This window comes from Piliocolobus tephrosceles, chromosome 6, assembly GCF_002776525.5.
Source record: "Piliocolobus tephrosceles isolate RC106 chromosome 6, ASM277652v3, whole genome shotgun sequence".
In the NCBI taxonomy this organism is placed as follows: Eukaryota; Metazoa; Chordata; class Mammalia; order Primates; family Cercopithecidae; genus Piliocolobus; species Piliocolobus tephrosceles.
Window position 1 is genome coordinate 56564696 of NC_045439.1, and position 17953 is coordinate 56582648.

The 17953-nt window shown below is 41.8% G+C and overlaps 1 protein-coding gene across 8 annotated transcripts in view; it reads left to right on the forward strand.

Moving 5' to 3' along the window:
• Nucleotides 1–17953, forward strand: part of NIN (ninein) — a 113754-nt gene that overhangs the window by 59915 nt on the left and 35886 nt on the right. For 5 of the 8 annotated variants that reach the window (XM_023222696.2, XM_023222692.2, XM_023222694.2 and 2 more), the window contains 11 exons: nucleotides 152–298; nucleotides 776–943; nucleotides 1750–1886; nucleotides 2226–2366; nucleotides 2654–2828; nucleotides 6275–6385; nucleotides 6768–6857; nucleotides 8989–9127; nucleotides 10991–11112; nucleotides 12541–13043; nucleotides 14267–16408. In XM_023222696.2, coding sequence (XP_023078464.2) covers nucleotides 152–298; nucleotides 776–943; nucleotides 1750–1886; nucleotides 2226–2366; nucleotides 2654–2828; nucleotides 6275–6385; nucleotides 6768–6857; nucleotides 8989–9127; nucleotides 10991–11112; nucleotides 12541–13043; nucleotides 14267–16408 — 3875 coding nt within the window. The remainder of the gene's footprint in view (nucleotides 1–151; nucleotides 299–775; nucleotides 944–1749; nucleotides 1887–2225; nucleotides 2367–2653; nucleotides 2829–6274; nucleotides 6386–6767; nucleotides 6858–8988; nucleotides 9128–10990; nucleotides 11113–12540; nucleotides 13044–14266; nucleotides 16409–17953) is intronic. The other 3 variants (XM_023222699.2, XM_023222698.2, XM_023222693.2) reach the window with 2 other exon arrangements.

A 17953-nucleotide genomic window follows, 5' to 3' on the forward strand; every position in this document is an offset into this window, starting at 1 on the left:
GAAAATCAGTAAAATGAGGATAAAGGGGCATAATTATATTTCTGGAGTCCTGGGACCAACCATGGTGCTGATTACTATTAGCCAGAAGTATACTTTGGGCCTTGTGTTATTTTCAGTGAAGTATTTAAAATATGTGGTGACTCTTTTCTAGATGCTCGAGGAAGTATTCCATAATCTGGATCCTGACGGTACAATGAGTGTAGAAGATTTTTTCTATGGTTTGTTTAAAAATGGAAAATCCCTTACACCATCGGCATCTACTCCATATAGACAACTAAAAAGGCACCTTTCCATGCAGGTAAAAAATAAGCAAAAGTGCTTTCTTTGTGAATAAAAGTTAGAATCCATTTGAGTAATGTCTAATAAATTAATCTGTTGTCTGAAACAAAATACTAAGGAAAGAGAGGGAAGCAAAAGAATTAGAAAGCCTTAACCATTAGGAAGGGAAGGTTGGGTCTGAGAAATGACCATAAATTACAATGGGAAGACCACTAATTATGCCTTGTCATGTCAGCTCTGGGTCAGAAGAAACCTGGTGTTAATTAGGGATGTATCTCGTCTATGTCATAGAACTCTCTACCAAAATAGTTGGTCTTGATAAGCTCTGTAGGCTTGACTCACTTGGGAACAGAGATCAGAGAGGCTGCATGACTTTTTTCCTGGCACGGTAAATTAGAGAAACATGACTTCTACCCATCGTGGTCAGGACTGACCAATATCTTGTTGAAATACCTGGAATCAAGCTAGGCTTACTTAAGTCTCTTCCTCCTTCCAGTCTTTTGATGAGAGTGGACGACGTACCACAACCCCATCAGCAATGACAAGTACCATTGGCTTTCGGGTCTTCTCCTGCCTGGATGATGGGATGGGCCATGCATCTGTGGAGAGAATACTTGACACCTGGCAAGAAGAGGGCATTGAGAACAGCCAGGAGATCCTGAAGGTGTGGCAGCTAAAATTGAGAAAAATGACAAACCAGAGAAGGGTTGAAAATTTTCAATATTTTTTTTTGAAAACCATGATTTGATTTTATTTCTCCCTAATGGTACATCTGTTCACAAGGTCTCAAAGATAAGAGGTAACTTTTTTAAGCCCTTTTAACTAGGAGCCTTTTGTTAAGTATTTTCAATGTTTTTAATCCCCAGATTATTGACGTGAGAAATAGTCTTACAATTGCATTTATTTACAGGGCCAGATAGTTTTGTTGTTGTTGTTTGTTATGTTTTGTTTTTTTGAGATGGAGTCTTGCTTTGTCACCTGGGCTGGAGTGTAATGGTGCGATCTCGGCTCACTGCAACCTCTACCTCCCCGGGTTCAAGCGATTCTCCTGCCTCAGCCTCCCAAGTAGCTGGGACTACAAGTGCACACCACCATGCCCGGCTAATTTTTGTATTTTTAGTAGAAACGGGGTTTCACCATGTCGGCCAGGATGCTCTTGAACTCCTGACCTCAAATGATCCGCATGCCTCGGCCTCCCAAAGAGCTGGGATTATGGGTGTGAGCCACTGCACCTGGCCAAGATAATTTTTTTTTCTTTTTAGCACAAATAACCATGTTATGCTTTCCTTAGAGAAAACTTAACTATGTTCTAGACTGATAGCTGTTCCTAAGCAATCACTAAAGCAATGGAATTGTCTAGTTTCTGGATCATTGTCAGCTCTCAGAGTTTGTATAGCCTTCACGTTTTCTGCTTTCAGAGGATGGAATAAGTGATTTGTTTTTGAATTTATGCCTTGCTCTGACTTCTAGGCCTTGGATTTCAGCCTTGATGGAAACATCAACTTGACAGAATTAACACTGGCCCTTGAAAATGAACTTTTGGTCACTAAGAACAGCATTCACCAGGCGGCTCTGGCCAGCTTTAAGGCTGAAATCCGGCATTTGCTGTGAGTTGAGCAGAAGGGTTGCCTGCCCCATTCCCTTTCCTACTTGTCCAGCAAGTCATTCGGATGCCTTGGATAGACATCCTTCTATTCTGTATGCAAATGTCGCTCATCTTCTATCAAACTGCTGCACACATCTTCCTTAAACCATAGGAAAATTAAGGAGAACGTAGATTGACATGTGGGCTTTTGAAGGGAAAGGTGGAATGCCTTTTTGCTTTGGGAGGGTTTTGGTTGTCTTGGTTTTGCTTCTGCATTGATGCAAGCCAGATGAGAGCCTTTCTGGATCCACTTGTTGCTTAGAAACAGTTTCCCATTAACTCAGTGTACTTATGATCCTAGGGAACGAGTTGATCAGGTGGTCAGAGAAAAAGAGAAGCTACGATCAGATCTGGACAAGGCCGAGAAGCTCAAGTCTTTAATGGCCTCGGAGGTGGATGATCACCATGCGGCCATAGAGCGGCGGAATGAGTACAACCTCAGGTGAGGCCAGCAGTGAGGCTCCTCCTCACCCACCACCCTAGCCCAGCGCAGTGGCGCCTGCAGCTGCAGGGGCAGAACAGTGCACTGGGGACTCTGCTGGCCAGCCTGTTGGCCACACCTGGCTGGAGTGACTCAGATGTGGCCAAGCTCTAAGGGAAAGCTGGGTACACTAGACATTTTATCCAGGTGCTTTTCATCTCTATGCCTCTGTGTTTCCATTTTTGGTAGATCAATACTGGGACCTCTGAAAGACGTGGTGGCAGCTTGTCCATTTTTCTTCCTTACAGGAAACTGGATGAAGAGTACAAGGAGCGAATAGCAGCCTTAAAAAACGAACTCCGAAAAGAGAGAGAGCAGATCCTGCAGCAGGCAGGCAAGCAGCGTTTAGAACTTGAACAGGAAATTGAAAAGGCAAAAACAGAAGAGAACTATATCCGGGACCGCCTGGCCCTCTCTTTAAAGGTAATCATCTTATTAGTTCTGTGGTCTGCATCCCTGCTGGGAACACCACGTGGAAAACTACAGCTTTGGAAGTGGGCATGTTTGCACGGGGTTCAGTCCAAAAATCCTCTAAGTTTGCCCAGCTGAGTCTTCACCCAGACTTGGCAGGACGCTGCTAAAATCTGGATTTCAGCCGGGCTACCCAGGCTCCTGCTTTGCTCACGGTATTGATTAGCATATCTTGTTCTTCTCTCCCACTGCGGGTTCACTAGGTCTTCAGGGCTGTTTGGCACCTGGCTGACCCCTTTGTTCCTCCCGCTGCTACTCCAAACCTGGCCCTCACCCTCAGATCCCCGTCTCCTCGCCTGCCCACCCCCCTCATTCTCAGCAGATGGTCTTGCCTCCTGCTACATGGATGCCTGTTTCTCCTGGCCTCCAAATGTGCCTTTTCTTCTTTTTTGAGATGGGGTCTCACTCTGTCACCCAGACTGGAGCATGGTGGTGCAGTTATAGCTTACCGCAGCCTCAAACTCCTGGCCCCAAGTGATCCTCCAGCCTCAGCCTGCCAAGTCGCTGGGACTATAGGCTCATATTATTATGCTCAGCTAATTAAAAATGTGTTTTGTAACCCCAGCACTTTGGGAGGTCGAGGCGGGTAGATCACTTGAGGTCAGGAATTCGAGACCAGCCTGGCCAACATTGTGAAACCCTGTCTCTACTAAAAATACAAAAAATTAGCAGGGTGTGGTGGTGCATGCCTGTAATCACAGCTACTCAGGAGGCTGAGGCAGGAGAATTGCTTGAACCTGGGTAGCAGAGGTTGCAGTGAGCAGAGATTGTGCCACTGGACTCTAGCTTGGGCGACAGAGCAAGACTCTGCATCTTTAAAAAAAAAAAAAAAATTTATAGAAACGGGGTCTCATTATGATGCCTAGGCTGGTATCGAACCCTGGCCTAAAGTGATCCTCCCACCTTGGCCTCCAAATGTGCCTTGTCGCTTAAACATCCTCCCCTCTTTCCTGTGCCTCAGTGAAAGAAGTGGTCCTTCTCTTTACTGGACTCTTACACCAGATAATAAGGTGCAAGGGCTCTGGAGTCAGGCTGCCTGGTTCAGATCTGGGTACCACCACTTACTGAAAACTTAGATCAGGTTCCTCAGCCTGATGGGCACCATAATACCTACCCTATAGCATTGATGTGGGGACTAAATGAGATGATGCACATACAGTGGGAAATAATAAGTACATATGAAATGTTTGCTGTTACTGCTATCATGAAAGGTTCTTGAAACTCCATACATCAAAAACTGAGCTAATTATCACTCCCTAGCCATCCAACTGTTTCATCTCATGAATTTCTCCCTAATCAACATCAACACCATGAGGTGTAAGTCTCAGAAGCTAAAATTCTTCATCATCTTCCCTCATCATTACTCATCAGTCTGTAAGTTATGTTGATGCTCTGAAGTGACTCTCAGATTTATCTCCTTCCTCTGCATTTCCCCAGCCTCTGATTAGGTTCAGAATTCATCGTGATGTCTCAGCTAATTAATGTGTATCCTGAACAGTCCTTTCTTCCATTTCTTCCACCTCCATATGGCTACCAGTTACTTAACTAAAGATCAGTTACAATCATGCTGTTACCACCCTTTGCAATAAAACAACAAAAACAATGTGTTAACAGTCAAGGCTCCCGAAAGGCAGCTCGTCCTCATACCTTTCAAACTTGAGCTGCTGCCAGCAAGTCCCAGTGCCATGCCCTCCTCCACCCCACTGCACCTACCTCAGTTCTCTCCGTGCCCCAGAGGGCAGAGCACATTTATGCTCCTTCACTGCTTTCCCCAACACTGCAGGCCAAATTACCTTCTCATTCCCATTACATTTACTTGTTTCTTGCCAAGAGATAGCACATTTCCTGTTGGGTCATATAGAGTTGTATCCACATCTGCCTCCCTCCCCAAGATAGCAACAGTATCTGATTTGTCAATCTCCAGAGCACCAGCACTGCCTGATACACCGAGATTACTCCATGTTGTTCTAGCCTCTACATTTAGACATACTTTGAAAGATTAATGTTATAGAACTGGCATTTTAGGGGAAGGTGGTGTTTTTTAAATTCTCCAGGTACATTATTTTTTACTTATATTGCTGTATGAGGGTATGAACTAGAATATACTAAAAATATACTGGCTCTGTATTCTTTTGGCAAAATGTACTTTAAAAATGATGTTCTTCCAATCAGCCTTTAACATTGGAAAAGAAAAATGTCAAATGGCATGTCTGTGTGTGTGTGTGTGTTAGCAAATGTGGTTGGAAATCTTCCTTAAAAATACTATATATACAGATCCTTTTAAGTTTAAAAAAAAACTTTTGTGGGTTTTAGTCAATGTGTTATTTTGTTATAATATAAACATATACAAATTATGAGCAATGTATATATAGTTTTTACATCTTTAAACCAAAATAAATTTATACATTAAATATATACCAAATCATAATATCAATAAATTGATTATAGAGTTACTCTACTGTTTTTTTTTGAGACGGAGTCTCGCTCTGTCACCCAGGCTGGAGTGCAGTGGCATGATCTCGGCTCACTGCAAGCTCTGCCTCCTGTGTTCACGCCATTCTTCTGCCACAGACTCCCAAGTAGCTGGGACTACAGGCGCCCGCCACTACACCCAGCTAATTTTTTGTATTTTTAGTAGAGACGGGGTTTAACCGTGTTAACCAGGATGGTCTTGATCTCCTGACCTCGTGATCTGCCCACCTCTGCCTCCCAAAGTGCTGGGATTACAGGCGTGAACCACCATGCGTGGCCTAGAGTTACTCTACTTTTTGTACTTTTTCTGAGTTCTCTTTTGCTGGCAGCTGAACAAGGTATTTTGTAATCATTTTCTTTCATTTGTCATTACTATGTATTGAGAATATTTTCATATTCTACTGCAATGCTGTCCAATAGATACACATATGTGGCTTACATTATAACTTCAGTTTGCAAGTAACCACATTGAAAGGTGAAAAGAAACAGGTGAAACTAGTTTCAAATAATCTTGTTTAATCCAGTTATCTCTAAAACATTATCATTTTGATACATAATCAGTATACAAAAAATATTACTGGGCTATTTTACATTTTGAGGCTATTCAAAGTCTGGTGTCTATTTTAAACTTACAGTTTGTACTAGACACACTTCAAGGGCTCAGTACCCAGTGTGGCTGCTAGCAGCTACCTGTTTGGGACAGCACAGTTCTATGTGGTCAAAAACAAAAGGGCAAACTTATTTTGTTGTTATAAAATAGATATCAACCTTTTTATATTTACTTTTGCCTCCTGTAGTCTACTACAACTCTTAAGATGGATAAACATCTTTAATCTACAGTGCTGATTTATGCTGTATATAAAATGGTACCACAGTTTGCTAATTTCTTAATCTGTGCCACATTTAATTTCCCCATACTTGTTCAGGAAAACAGTCGTCTGGAAAATGAGCTTCTGGAAAATGCAGAGAAGTTGGCAGAATATGAGAATCTGACGAACAAACTTCAGCGAAATTTGGAAAATGTGTTAGCAGAAAAGGTAAACCTGTTCAAATCTCATTTCCTGATAGGCAGCCTACTTTATGTAGTTTACTCAAAAGAACAGAAGCAATGCCACCAGAACGTTTTTATTAGGGAAGTACTGGGATAGCTAAAGGATGCTCTAACTTTTGCAAGGATATAATTTACTAAGTTGGTTATGAAGGAGAACATGCCTGGCACTGAGAAATGATCCCTGTGTTCATTGAACACGTCACTCTAGTGCGTTCTCCCCATCACCCAGTTGGTGGTGTTTGTGTTTAAATATCGCATTCCTCTCATACTCAAGAGACTGGGTGAATACCAGAAACTGGGCCTTTGCTGTGTTGGGTCAAAGAAGGGCACTCGGGAGAAATGACAGCTTTGCCCTTTTCCCCTTCTAGTTTGGTGACCTCGATCCCAGCAGTGCTGAGTTCTTCCTGCAAGAAGAGAGACTGACACAGATGAGAAATGAATATGAGCAGCAGTGCAGGGTAGGTAGACACAGAGAATCGAGTAAGTGCAGGAGTGCCTGGGTTCAGACCCCAGCTTCACCATTCCCTAGCTTTGTGACCCTAAGCAAGTCACTTAATCTGTGGGTACTTCAATTCCTCATGCATAAAATGGTAAAAATAAAAGTACCCACCACAAAAGGTTGTAGCGAAAATTCCATAAGTGAGTATATGTAAAGTGCTTAGAGCAGAGCCAAGGATAGAGTAAGCACTTACATATGTTAGCTATTAATATTATTATTCAAAAATTAGCCTTTCCTGATTGATCATTGCAGATCTAATCTGATGTGATTTGGTTTTGTCCTGTGGGGTTTTTTTTTCTTAATACATTTTTTACTCCATTTATTTATAAAATGCAAATGAAGCAGAAACATCTCAAGTCTTAGCTAGTAAATCATTTCCAATTTCTGCCAGGAGGGAAGGAAACATTTTTACAAATAGCAAGAATCTGACTTAAAAAAAATTTCCCTAAAGTTAGGAATTTGAATTTTTTTCTTAAACCAGCAATATGTGTTTATTTTAATGAGACAAATATAACTGAGTTCTGGCTACTTAGATAAAAAGTTTAATTGTGCAAAGATGAGGAAAACAATCATTTTGAAGTTACTCCTTTTCAGGAAATATATGTACACGTTTAAGGAAAGAAACATTTCTACTGCTTTTATAATTAAATTTTAGCTCTTGGTTCTAATTAAACAGAGGTATTTTCTAAATATCTTTAAATGTAATGAATTCATCAGTAAAATCTGTCAGCTCTACCTTCAGAAATTCTCCCAGTTCTTCCACCTGTTTTCTTTCTTACTTTTTTCTTTAAAGACGGAATCTAGCTCTGTCACCCAGGCTGGAGTACAGTGGTGTGATCTCGTCTCACTGTAACCTCCACCTCCTGGGTTCAAGCGATTCTCCTGCCTCAGCCTCCCAATTAGCTGGGATTACAGGTGCCTGCCACACTGCCTGGCTAATTTTTTTTTAAGTAGAGACAGGATTTCACCATGTTGGCCAGGCTGGTCTTAAACTCCCGACCTCAAATGATTCGCCCACTTCAGCCTCCCAAAGAGCTGGGATTCAGGCATGAGCCACCGTGCCCAGCCTCATCCACTTGTTTTCTTAACAACTTTGTACACTATATGTTTTACCCATTGAAAGTATAAATTCAGTCTTTTACTGTATGGACAGAATTGTGCAAACATCACCGCATTCAATTTTAGAACATTTTCATCACCTCAGAAAGAAACCCGTGCTCCACTTAGCTATAATCTCTCCCAAGTCCCCCAGCCCTAGGCAATTATTAGTGTACTTTCTGTCTCTACAGATTTGCATATTCTATACATTTTATATAAATGGAATCTTACAATATTAGCCCTTGTGACCGCTTCCTTCATTTAACATGTTTTTAAAGTTCATCCATGTTGTAGCATGTATCAGTTCTTCATTTCTTGAATAATATTCCATTGTGTAGATATACCACATTTTGTTTACTCATTCACCAGTTAATGGACATTTGGTGGGTTTTGGCTATTAGGAATAACACAGCTATGAAAATTTGTGTGCAATTTTTTCTGTGGGCATATACCTAGGAGTAGAATTGCTAGGTTATATGGTAACCCGATGTTTAACCTTTTGAGGAACTGCTAAACTTCTTCCAAAGTGGTTGCACTATTTTATACTCCCACTAGTATGATAGTTCCAATTTCTCCACTTCTTCACCAGCAGTCATTATTGTATGTCTTTTTGATTCTAACCACCCTAATGAGTATGAAATGGTATCTTATTCTGGCTTTGATTTGTATTTCCCTGATAGATAATGATATTGAGTATCTTTTACATGTGTTTATTAGTCATCTATATATCATCATTGGAGAAATATCAATTCAGATCATTTGCTCATTTTTAAAATTGTCTTATTATTGAGTTATAATAGTCTTTGTGTATTCTAGTTACAAGTCCCTTATCAGATACGTAATTTGCAAAACATTTCTACTTTCTTAATGGTGTCCTTTGAAGCACAAAATGTTTTGATGATATCCAATTTATCGTTTTTGTTGTTGTTGTTAGTTGTTGTTGCTTGCTTTTGGTGTCACATCTAAGACCTGTGTTGGTTTATAAACCCCAGGTATTACAAGACCAAGTAGACGAACTCCAGTCTGAGCTGGAAGAATATCGTGCACAAGGCAGAGTGCTCAGGCTTCCCTTGAAGAACTCGCTGTCAGAAGAACTTGATGCTAACAGCGGTGGCATTGAGCCCGACCAGGGTAAACACATTCAGACAGGCTGTAGATAAAGACTTTACCCTTGTTTTTAGAACCATGGTTCAATATAAAATTGCAAAACTTTGGCAACTTGAAAAAAGAAGAAGAAAAAAAAAAGAATTTGGCCATACTTTTTTCTTGAGCTGTTTCACTTGTGGTCTGGTTTTTCATTTGTCCTTGAAGTTTTTATGAGAACATTTCCATCTGATTTTGATATGCATCAACAAAGGAATGGAAGAATCAAACCACAAGGGTATTTGCTTTGTTTAACAAAACAAACAAAAAACTGGCTGCAAATCTGGGAATCCAGGCCTTGGGAGTATTAGAATTCAGACACTGAGCTATTGCTGTCCCCTTTGAGGAGAGTGCCTCACTCATAAGAAGACGGCTTTGGAGAGCAGGCCAGCCAGAAACTACAGAATCCATAACTGGTTTTCTTATACTGGCTGTGTTGAATGTCTGTATTACCTCAGCAGAACAAAGAAGATAAATTACGGACTGGCCTCCTGGGCCTTTGAGGAAGATTTTGAGTGGCAAGTTTGGAAGGCAGAGTTTGGGAGCCTCTCACATTAACAATGAGTTCCTTTCCTCTCTCGCGATAGCCTGCCTCTTTTCTTGGGGATGTTGAGTTTAAATTTCAAAGAGAGCTCATAATCAGTCATTCTGTTATAAATAACTTTCCCCAGCGCTACTTGGGATAGGAGTGTCATTCTTACACATGTTGTTTTTCCTCCTCTTACTGCAGAATAATTAACAGATTGGGGAGGGAGGAGACGAAGAGGCCTTAAGACCTCCCTTCTGATTCTTAGCTCATTCTAGTCTGAGGATCTCATAATATGATATATCTCAGCAGCTGTTATGGACTTTTCCATAGATGGCCAAGTGTTGGGGTTGTCCTCATGGGGACAAGAAGTTGTACCATCGTGGTGTGGCTCACACCCTGAGTGTTACTTCTCAGTTGGGAATATGCCATCAAATATGAAGGGCAGACCCAAAGCAAGACTGCTAGTTGCAGCTGCTAGACCTATACCCAGGAAAGTTCCTTTCTCCCATCTGCCTGTGTATCCCCACATGCAAAGCTATTTTGGGTCCCACTGCCTTAAGAGATTAGTCATAATCTTTTCTTCTACGTACAAGCTCAGCCCCCAACTCATGCTTCGCATTTTCAGTGTCATTCTCAGTCATCATCATGGGCAGTTGCAGAGATGAGCTTATGCGTGAATTAAGAATTTCTACCCACAACTGCCTGTATCCTGGTTCCTAACCTATGCCCTATTTTTTAAAAATTTAGCTGATAATTTAAAATGGGGATCTACCCACACTCCAGGAAATTCATAGGAAATAGCCAGTCTTCTGTAATTTTGGGTGACAGGTTGTGGATAGTGTAACCCATGAAGCTAACTCCTCAGGGCATAACAACTAGTATGCTGGCCATTCATTTTCCTGCCACATCGTCATTCGGTATTTGTTGGATGAGTAGGAGTCTGGTTGGTTTGACCAAACTACCTCATGCTATTACCTCAATTTGCAGCAGTTTCATTAGGAGGTAGCCACCTTTAAGCAACAATTTCCACCCCCACCACCACCTACTGTTCTAAGAGATGGATTCTATTAAGGTTTTTTCCACTGCCTATAGCTGAAAGAATCTGTTCACCTTCATTTCTTGTTTGCCCTAATGCTTGAAAAGAGAAAGGACTTCTCTTGGCCTCTGTTAATTTCCTATTTTCCTGATTTCCTATTAGTTCACATCTGTGGCAGTTCAGGCTGAAAATAATTCCTTAGTTAAACTGGATGTCCCTCCTCAGATGCCACATTGTGCTATTGAAAGAACCTGCTGCAGGATCAATGAGTCCCATGTGTTTTCAGGGCTCGGTTCTGAAGAATGCAATCCATTGAATATGAGCATTGAGGCAGAGCTGGTCATTGAACAGATGAAAGAACAACATCACAGGGACATATGCTGCCTCAGACTGGAACTCGAAGATAAAGTAAGTCCTTCCCACCAATCCACTTCTCTATTTTGGCTCTGACAGCCTTATGTGTGTAGGGCATTTCCAATTCCTTTTTCTCATAGAGCAGCACATTCTATGTTGGGAACCCACATGCTCAGGATGGTTTTGTAGGGTAATAGCCAGGTCCTTTTTTTACTAGAGAGTTTCTCCAAAATGTATTATCTTCAGCCCTGGCAATCGTGGAACTTGAAGCTTGAAACCCATTATATTATCTCCCAGTTTATTTTTTAAAAACATCTCAATGAAACCAAAACCAGCCCTTTGATGTTGCATTGCCTACTAAATTAGGTACAAGTTCTGAACCTTGGCCTCTAAACTCTTCACCATGAGGCTTCAACGTACGTTTCCAGTTTTCTCTTACACCATTCTTCTGAGTTACCTTATCCTCCAGCTGAACTGGGTAATTCCCAGTTGTCCATCAAACTCTGTTCTCTTTTGCTTGTGCTGTTACAAACTGTGCTGATATTAGTTTCTTTCTGCCTCTTGAAAGTCTACTTACCCTTTAGGATTTATATCTAATGCTGCCTCTTGCATGAAGCCGTTCTTGAATTCCTCCAAGTAAAATGTGATTTTTCCCTCCACTGAATCCCTGGGTTACATGGTAGCTGTTTTTTCTATACCTTTTATTTTCTGCCTCCTACTATACTTATAGTTGTCATATCCATGTCTAGACTGGTTTCTCCTGGATAGCAGGGACCATGTCTTACCCAAAGTGTTATGTTCTGAGGCCTGCAAGTACCTGATAGGTGTTCAATAAATATTTGAATTTAATTAAATATTTTAAGACACAGCCGGGTACAGTGGCTCACGCCTGTAATCCCAACATTTTGGGAGGTCGAGGTGGGCAGACCACTTGAGCCTAGGAGTTCAAGGCCAGTCTGGGCAACATGGTGAGACCCCATCTCTACAAAAAAAAAAAAAAAAAGAAAATTAGCAGGTCAAGGTGGCGTGTGCCTGTAGTCCCAGCTACTCAGGAGGCTGAGGTGGGAGCACTGCTTGAGCCCAGGAGATGGAAGGTTGCAGTGAGCCATAATCATGCCATTGTACTCTAGCTTGGGTGACAGAGTGAGAACCTGTCTCAAAAAATATGTGTTTCAAGACTTAAGTTTACGGTTGGAAAGGATGCACGGGAAGACAGAGGGTATCTGTGTGTAACGGCTGCTCAGTTCTTAATAGAGCTGTTCAGAGACTAATAAAATTCAGCCAGTTAAAAGAGATATGTAAACCATGCCTGACTTAAATATCTTACTTAAAGTCTTGAATTCAGTTACTTTGAAACAAGATCGGGAAATGAGAAATGTCTTGTAGGAAAAAAAAAAAAAAAAAGCACTTGCTGCTCCGTCACTGCGCTTTAAGTGGCCTTGAGCTGAGTAATCTTGTGGTGCTGTCGCTCTCTGCCCTCAGGTGCACCATTATGAAAAGCAGCTGGATGAAACCATTGTCAGCTGCGAGAAGGCACAGGCGAACATGAAGCAAAGGCACGAGAATGAAATGCACACCTTGGAAAAACAAATAAGTGACCTTAAAAATGAAATTGCTGAACTTCAGGGGCAAGCAGCGGTACTCAAGGAGGCACATCATGAGGCCACTTGTAGGCATGAGGAGGAGAAGAAACAACTGCAAGCAAAGCTTGAGGAGGAAAAGACTCACCTGCAGGAGAAGCTGAGGCTGGAACATGAGATGGAGCTCAAGGCTAGACTGACGCAGGCTCAAGCAAGCTTTGAGCAGGAGAGGGAAGGCCTTCAGAGTCACGCCTGGACAGAAGAGAAGGTGAGAGGCTTGACTCAGGAACTAGAGCGGTTTCACCAGGAGCAGCTGAAGAGCCTGGTAGAGAAGCACACTCTTGAGAAAGAGGAGTTAAGAAAAGAGCTCTTGGAAAAGCACCAAAAGGAGCTTCAGGAGGGAAGGTAAGAAAGTGAAGGGAAACAGAGCTACCTGGAGTGCCATCCCTCAGGGCATTAGAAGTGCCAGTCGCAGCCGGGCGCAGTGGCTCAAGCCTGTAATCCCAGCACTTTGGGAGGCCGAGGTGGGGGGATCATGAGGTCAGGAGATCAAGACCATCCTGGCTAGCACGGTGAAACCCCGTCTTTACTAAAGATACAAAAAAAATTAGCTGGGCGTGGTGGCGGGCACCTGTAGTCCCACCTACTCAGGAGGCTGAGGCAGGAGAATGGCATGAACCCAGGAGGTGGAGCTTGCAGTGAGCTGAGATCGCACCACTACACTCCAGCCTGGGTGACAAAGCGAGACTCCGTGTCAAATAAAAAAAGTGTCAGTTGCTTAAGAGACTTGGAGAAATCAGAAGGCATAGTAGCCCATTGATTGAGTAGATTCTTTTAAATATTTTTTTTACTGCTTTTGCCATTGTTTTGATGTGAACCTACCTTGGGATGATTGGAACTGTTTTTATTTTGTTATGTTTGTAAAAGAGGAAAGTATTCCTTGTATTCAGATTTATTGTATCTTATAAGGCTCAAGAGGAGGATAAGATTATCCCAAAAGTGGCTCCTTCCTAGTTCAATCCTGTTGCTTTCTGAGAAAAGCTAAACTGGACTCCAGGCAAGGTTACATTTCCTACCAGAATTAAGAAACAGCACTTCGTGCTTACGTTCCTCATGTGAAGTCCCAGGTTTGTTTGAGGACTTTGTTTCATCACATCCTGATTGACTTAGTGCTACTTTGTTAAATAAGAAGCAAAAGCAGAATGAATTTGTTAATATGTGTCATTTATGTGACTGATATCCTATAATGCATGCTTAATTAACATGAAGGAATGGTATATATTTCCCAAGTTACGGATTAGATTAATACGCCTTTGGTCATTTGTCTTTGGTTTAAAAATCCATAAACAAATACATCCGGGAGTATGCCAGAGAAATTAGTTTCTAAGATTTCCCTCTAGCTCCGGAGAGAGGTAAGTCTTTTGAATGAATTATGGCTGCCAGTCTTAGCTTTCAGAAATGAGATCCCTTTCCAGTATAAATGAATCACACAGGAGTAAGTTAAGACCATTTTTAGGGAGTATGTCAGTTGTTTGCTTAGCAGCTTTCTCGGTGCATGGGAAAATGGTTTTTGTTTGCTTCTGGAGTTGGCGGCAGTTTCAATAATGCTGTATGTTGACTACATTTAGGGAAAAAATGGAAACAGAGTGTAATAGAAGAACCTCTCAGATAGAAGCCCAGTTTCAGTCTGATTGTCAGAAAGTCACTGAGAGGTGTGAAAGCACTCTGCAAAGCCTGGAAGGGCGCTACCGCCAAGAGCTGAAGGACCTCCGGGAACAGCAGCGCGAGGAGAAATCCCAGTGGGAGTTTGAGAAGGACGAGCTCACCCAGGAGTGTGCGGAAGCCCAGGAGCTGCTGAAAGAGACTCTTAAGAGAGAGAAAGCGACTTCTCTGGTCCTGACGCAGGAGAGAGAGATGCTGGAGAAAGCATACAAAGAACATTTGAACAGCATGGTTGTCGAAAGAGAGCAGTTACTCCAAGACCTGGAAGACCTAAGGAATGTATCTGAAACCCAGCAAAGCCTGCTGTCCGACCAGATTCTCGAGCTGAAGAGCAGTCATGAGCGAGAACTGAGGGAGCGCGAGGAGGCCCTGTGCCAGGCAGGGGCCTCGGAGCAGTTGGCCAGCCAGCGGCTGGAAAGACTAGAAATGGAACATGACCAGGAAAGGCAGGAAATGATGTCTAAGCTTCTGGCCATGGAGAACATTCACAAAACAACCTGTGAGAAAGCAGATCGAGAAAGAGCTGAGATGAGCACAGAAATCTCCAGACTTAAGAGTAAAATAAAGGAAATGCAGCAGGCAGCGTCTCCTCTCTCCACGCTTCAGAGTGGTTGCCAGGTGATAGGAGAGGAGGAGGTGGAAGGAGATGGAGCCCTGTCCCTGCTTCAGCAAGGGGAGCAGCTGTTGGAAGAAAATGGGGATGTCCTCTTAAGTCTGCAGAGAGCTCATGAACAGGCAGTGAAGGAAAATGTGAAAATGGCTACTGAAATTTCCAGATTGCAACAGAGGCTACAAAAGTTAGAGCCAGGGTTAGTAATGTCTTCTTGTTTGGATGAACCAGCTACTGAGTTTTTTGGAGATACTGCGGAACAAACAGAGCCGTTTTTGCAGCAAAATCGAACGAAGCAAGTAGAAGGTGTGACCAGGCGGCATGTCCTAAGTGACATGGAAGATGATGAGGTCCGGGACCTGGGAAGTACAGGGACGAGCTCTGTTCAGAGGAAGGAAGTCAAAATAGAGGAGTCTGAAGCTTCAGTAGAGGGTTTTTCCGAGCTTGAAAACAGTGAGGAGACGAGGACTGAATCCTGGGAGCTGAAGAATCAGATTAGTCAGCTTCAGGAACAGCTAATGATGTTATGTGCGGACTGTGATCGAGCTTCTGAAAAGAAACAGGACCTACTTTTTGATGTTTCTGTGCTAAAAAAGAAACTAAAGATGCTTGAGAAAATCCCTGAGGCTTCTCCCAAATATAAGCTGTTGTATGAAGATGTGAGCCAAGAAAATGACTGCCTTCAGGAAGAGCTGAGAATGATGGAGACACGCTATGATGAGGCACTAGAAAATAACAAAGAACTCACTGCAGAGGTTTTCAGGTTGCAGGATGAGCTAAAGAAAATGGAGGAGGTCACTGAAACATTCCTTAGCCTGGAAAAGAGTTACGATGAGGTCAAAATAGAAAATGAGGAGCTGAATGTTCTGGTTTTGAGACTTCAAGGAAAGATTGAGAAGCTGCAGTTAAGTATGGTCCAGCGGTGTGACTGCTGCTTATGGGAAGCCAGTTTGGAGAACCTGGAAGTCGAACCTGATGGAAATATACTCCAGTTCAATCAGACACTGGAAGAGTGTGTGCCCAGGGTTAGGAGTGTACATCATGTCATAGAAGAATGTAAGCAAGAAAACCAGTACCTTGAGCAGGGGAATACACAGCTCTTGAAAAAAGTAAAAGCACATGAAATTGCCTGGTTACATGGAACAATTCAGACACATCAAGAAAGGCCAAGAGCACAGAATCAAGTTATACTGGAGGAAAACACTACTCTCCTAGGCTTTCAAGACAAACATTTTCAGCGTCAGGCCACAATAGCAGAGTTAGAACTGGAGAAAACAAAGCTACAGGAGCTGACTAGGAAGTTGAAGGAGAGAGTCACTATTTTAGTTAAGCAAAAAGATGTACTTTCTCAAGGAGAAAAGGAGGAAGAGCTGAAGGCAATGATGCATGACTTGCAGATCACCTGCAGTGAGATGCAGCAAAAAGTTGAACTTCTGAGGTAATGTATGTACCTTCTAGACGTCACGAATCCCACAGAGCACCTCACCAGATCTAACTTCCGTTGCTTGCTGTGTCTAGAGAAACTAACCTATTAGTCTTCAAGAAGAGAGCAGTACTCTCTAGACTTCCTTCTGCTTCTGTGCCGTATTAACAAATAAAATAACCTTGTTTAGGAGGCATTCCCTTCCTCTGTAGCAAACAAATGTTCATATGGGGTGTGAAAGTTCACAATGGCGAGTGTTTGCTGTTTAACCACATGCATCCTCAATGTACCTCTTTAACTTTTTTCTAGCACTTATTTCATTTGGATGGATAGGGTTTTTTTTTTTTTTTTTTTTTTTTTTTTTTTTTTTGGCTAAGTGTTACTTTCCTCATTTTGAGGAAACATATTATATACAAATGAATGACTTTTTGTGCGTTATTAACTTAGTAGATAAGAACTCATTTCTTATGCTAATATAGAAAAAATGTTCTGTCTTTATAGTTTTGTACTCATATCACTTGAAGCACATGCTGATAACCCATAAACAGTGCAAATGGCCAGGCACCATGACTTACGTCTGCAGTCTCAACTCTTTGGGAGGCCAAGGCAAGAGGATTTCTTGAGGCCAGGAGTTTCCAGACGAGCCTAGGGAACATAGCGAGACTGCCTCCACAGAAAGATAAAATAAATGTTTGCTGGGTGTGGTGGTACACACCTGTGGTGCTAGCTACTTGGGAGGCTGAGATGGGCGGGTTGGGTTGCTTGAGCTTGAGAGGTCAAAGCTGCAGTGAGCCATGATCATGCCATTGCACTCCAGACTGGGTGACAGAGTAAGACCCTGTCTCTTAAAAAAAAAAAAAAAAAAAAAAGAGACAAAACAAAACAGTGGAAATTTGTCTTAGAACATATAATTTGAGGAGCCTCCAGATTCTAATAAATATGCTTGAAAAGCAGAGATAAAAGTAGAACTAATTTGAACCACTGTCCACTTGACATTGTAAAATATAATTGCATAGTCTTCTAGCAAATTTATTTTAAAAAAAAAACTTGTAAACTATTACAGGATGTTTGAAATGTCTCTGGAATAATTTAATTCTGAATGTAGTTTTTCCTCTTCTTCAGACCATTTTTAGTCCTAAAACTCAGAATATAATGAGATGAATAAAATCACAAAGTAAACAGTGTACATATTTCATCATGGCCCTTTGATTTACATAGAGAATTTTCTTTCCCTAGGTACCCAGGGGCCTAAAACTAAGCTAATATAGCTTTGTAACGTGGCTTATGTGTATTCAGAACAGGTAGGACTTGGGACTGAGATAAATGAAGTCATTTGCTCAAAGCAATATGCTTGCCATTGAGAAAAATCAACAACCAGAATGAGCATTGAGTCTCGATTCATTTCTCCAGGCTTAAGGTTTTTTTAGTCACACTTCTCTAACATCTTTTAGTGAAATTCTTACTTCCCAAAAGAAATGTGTCAATATGTCATAACTTGATTTCCAAGTACTAAGAGACTACTAATTTAGACTTTTCTTTTTAACTGGCATTGAATACTCA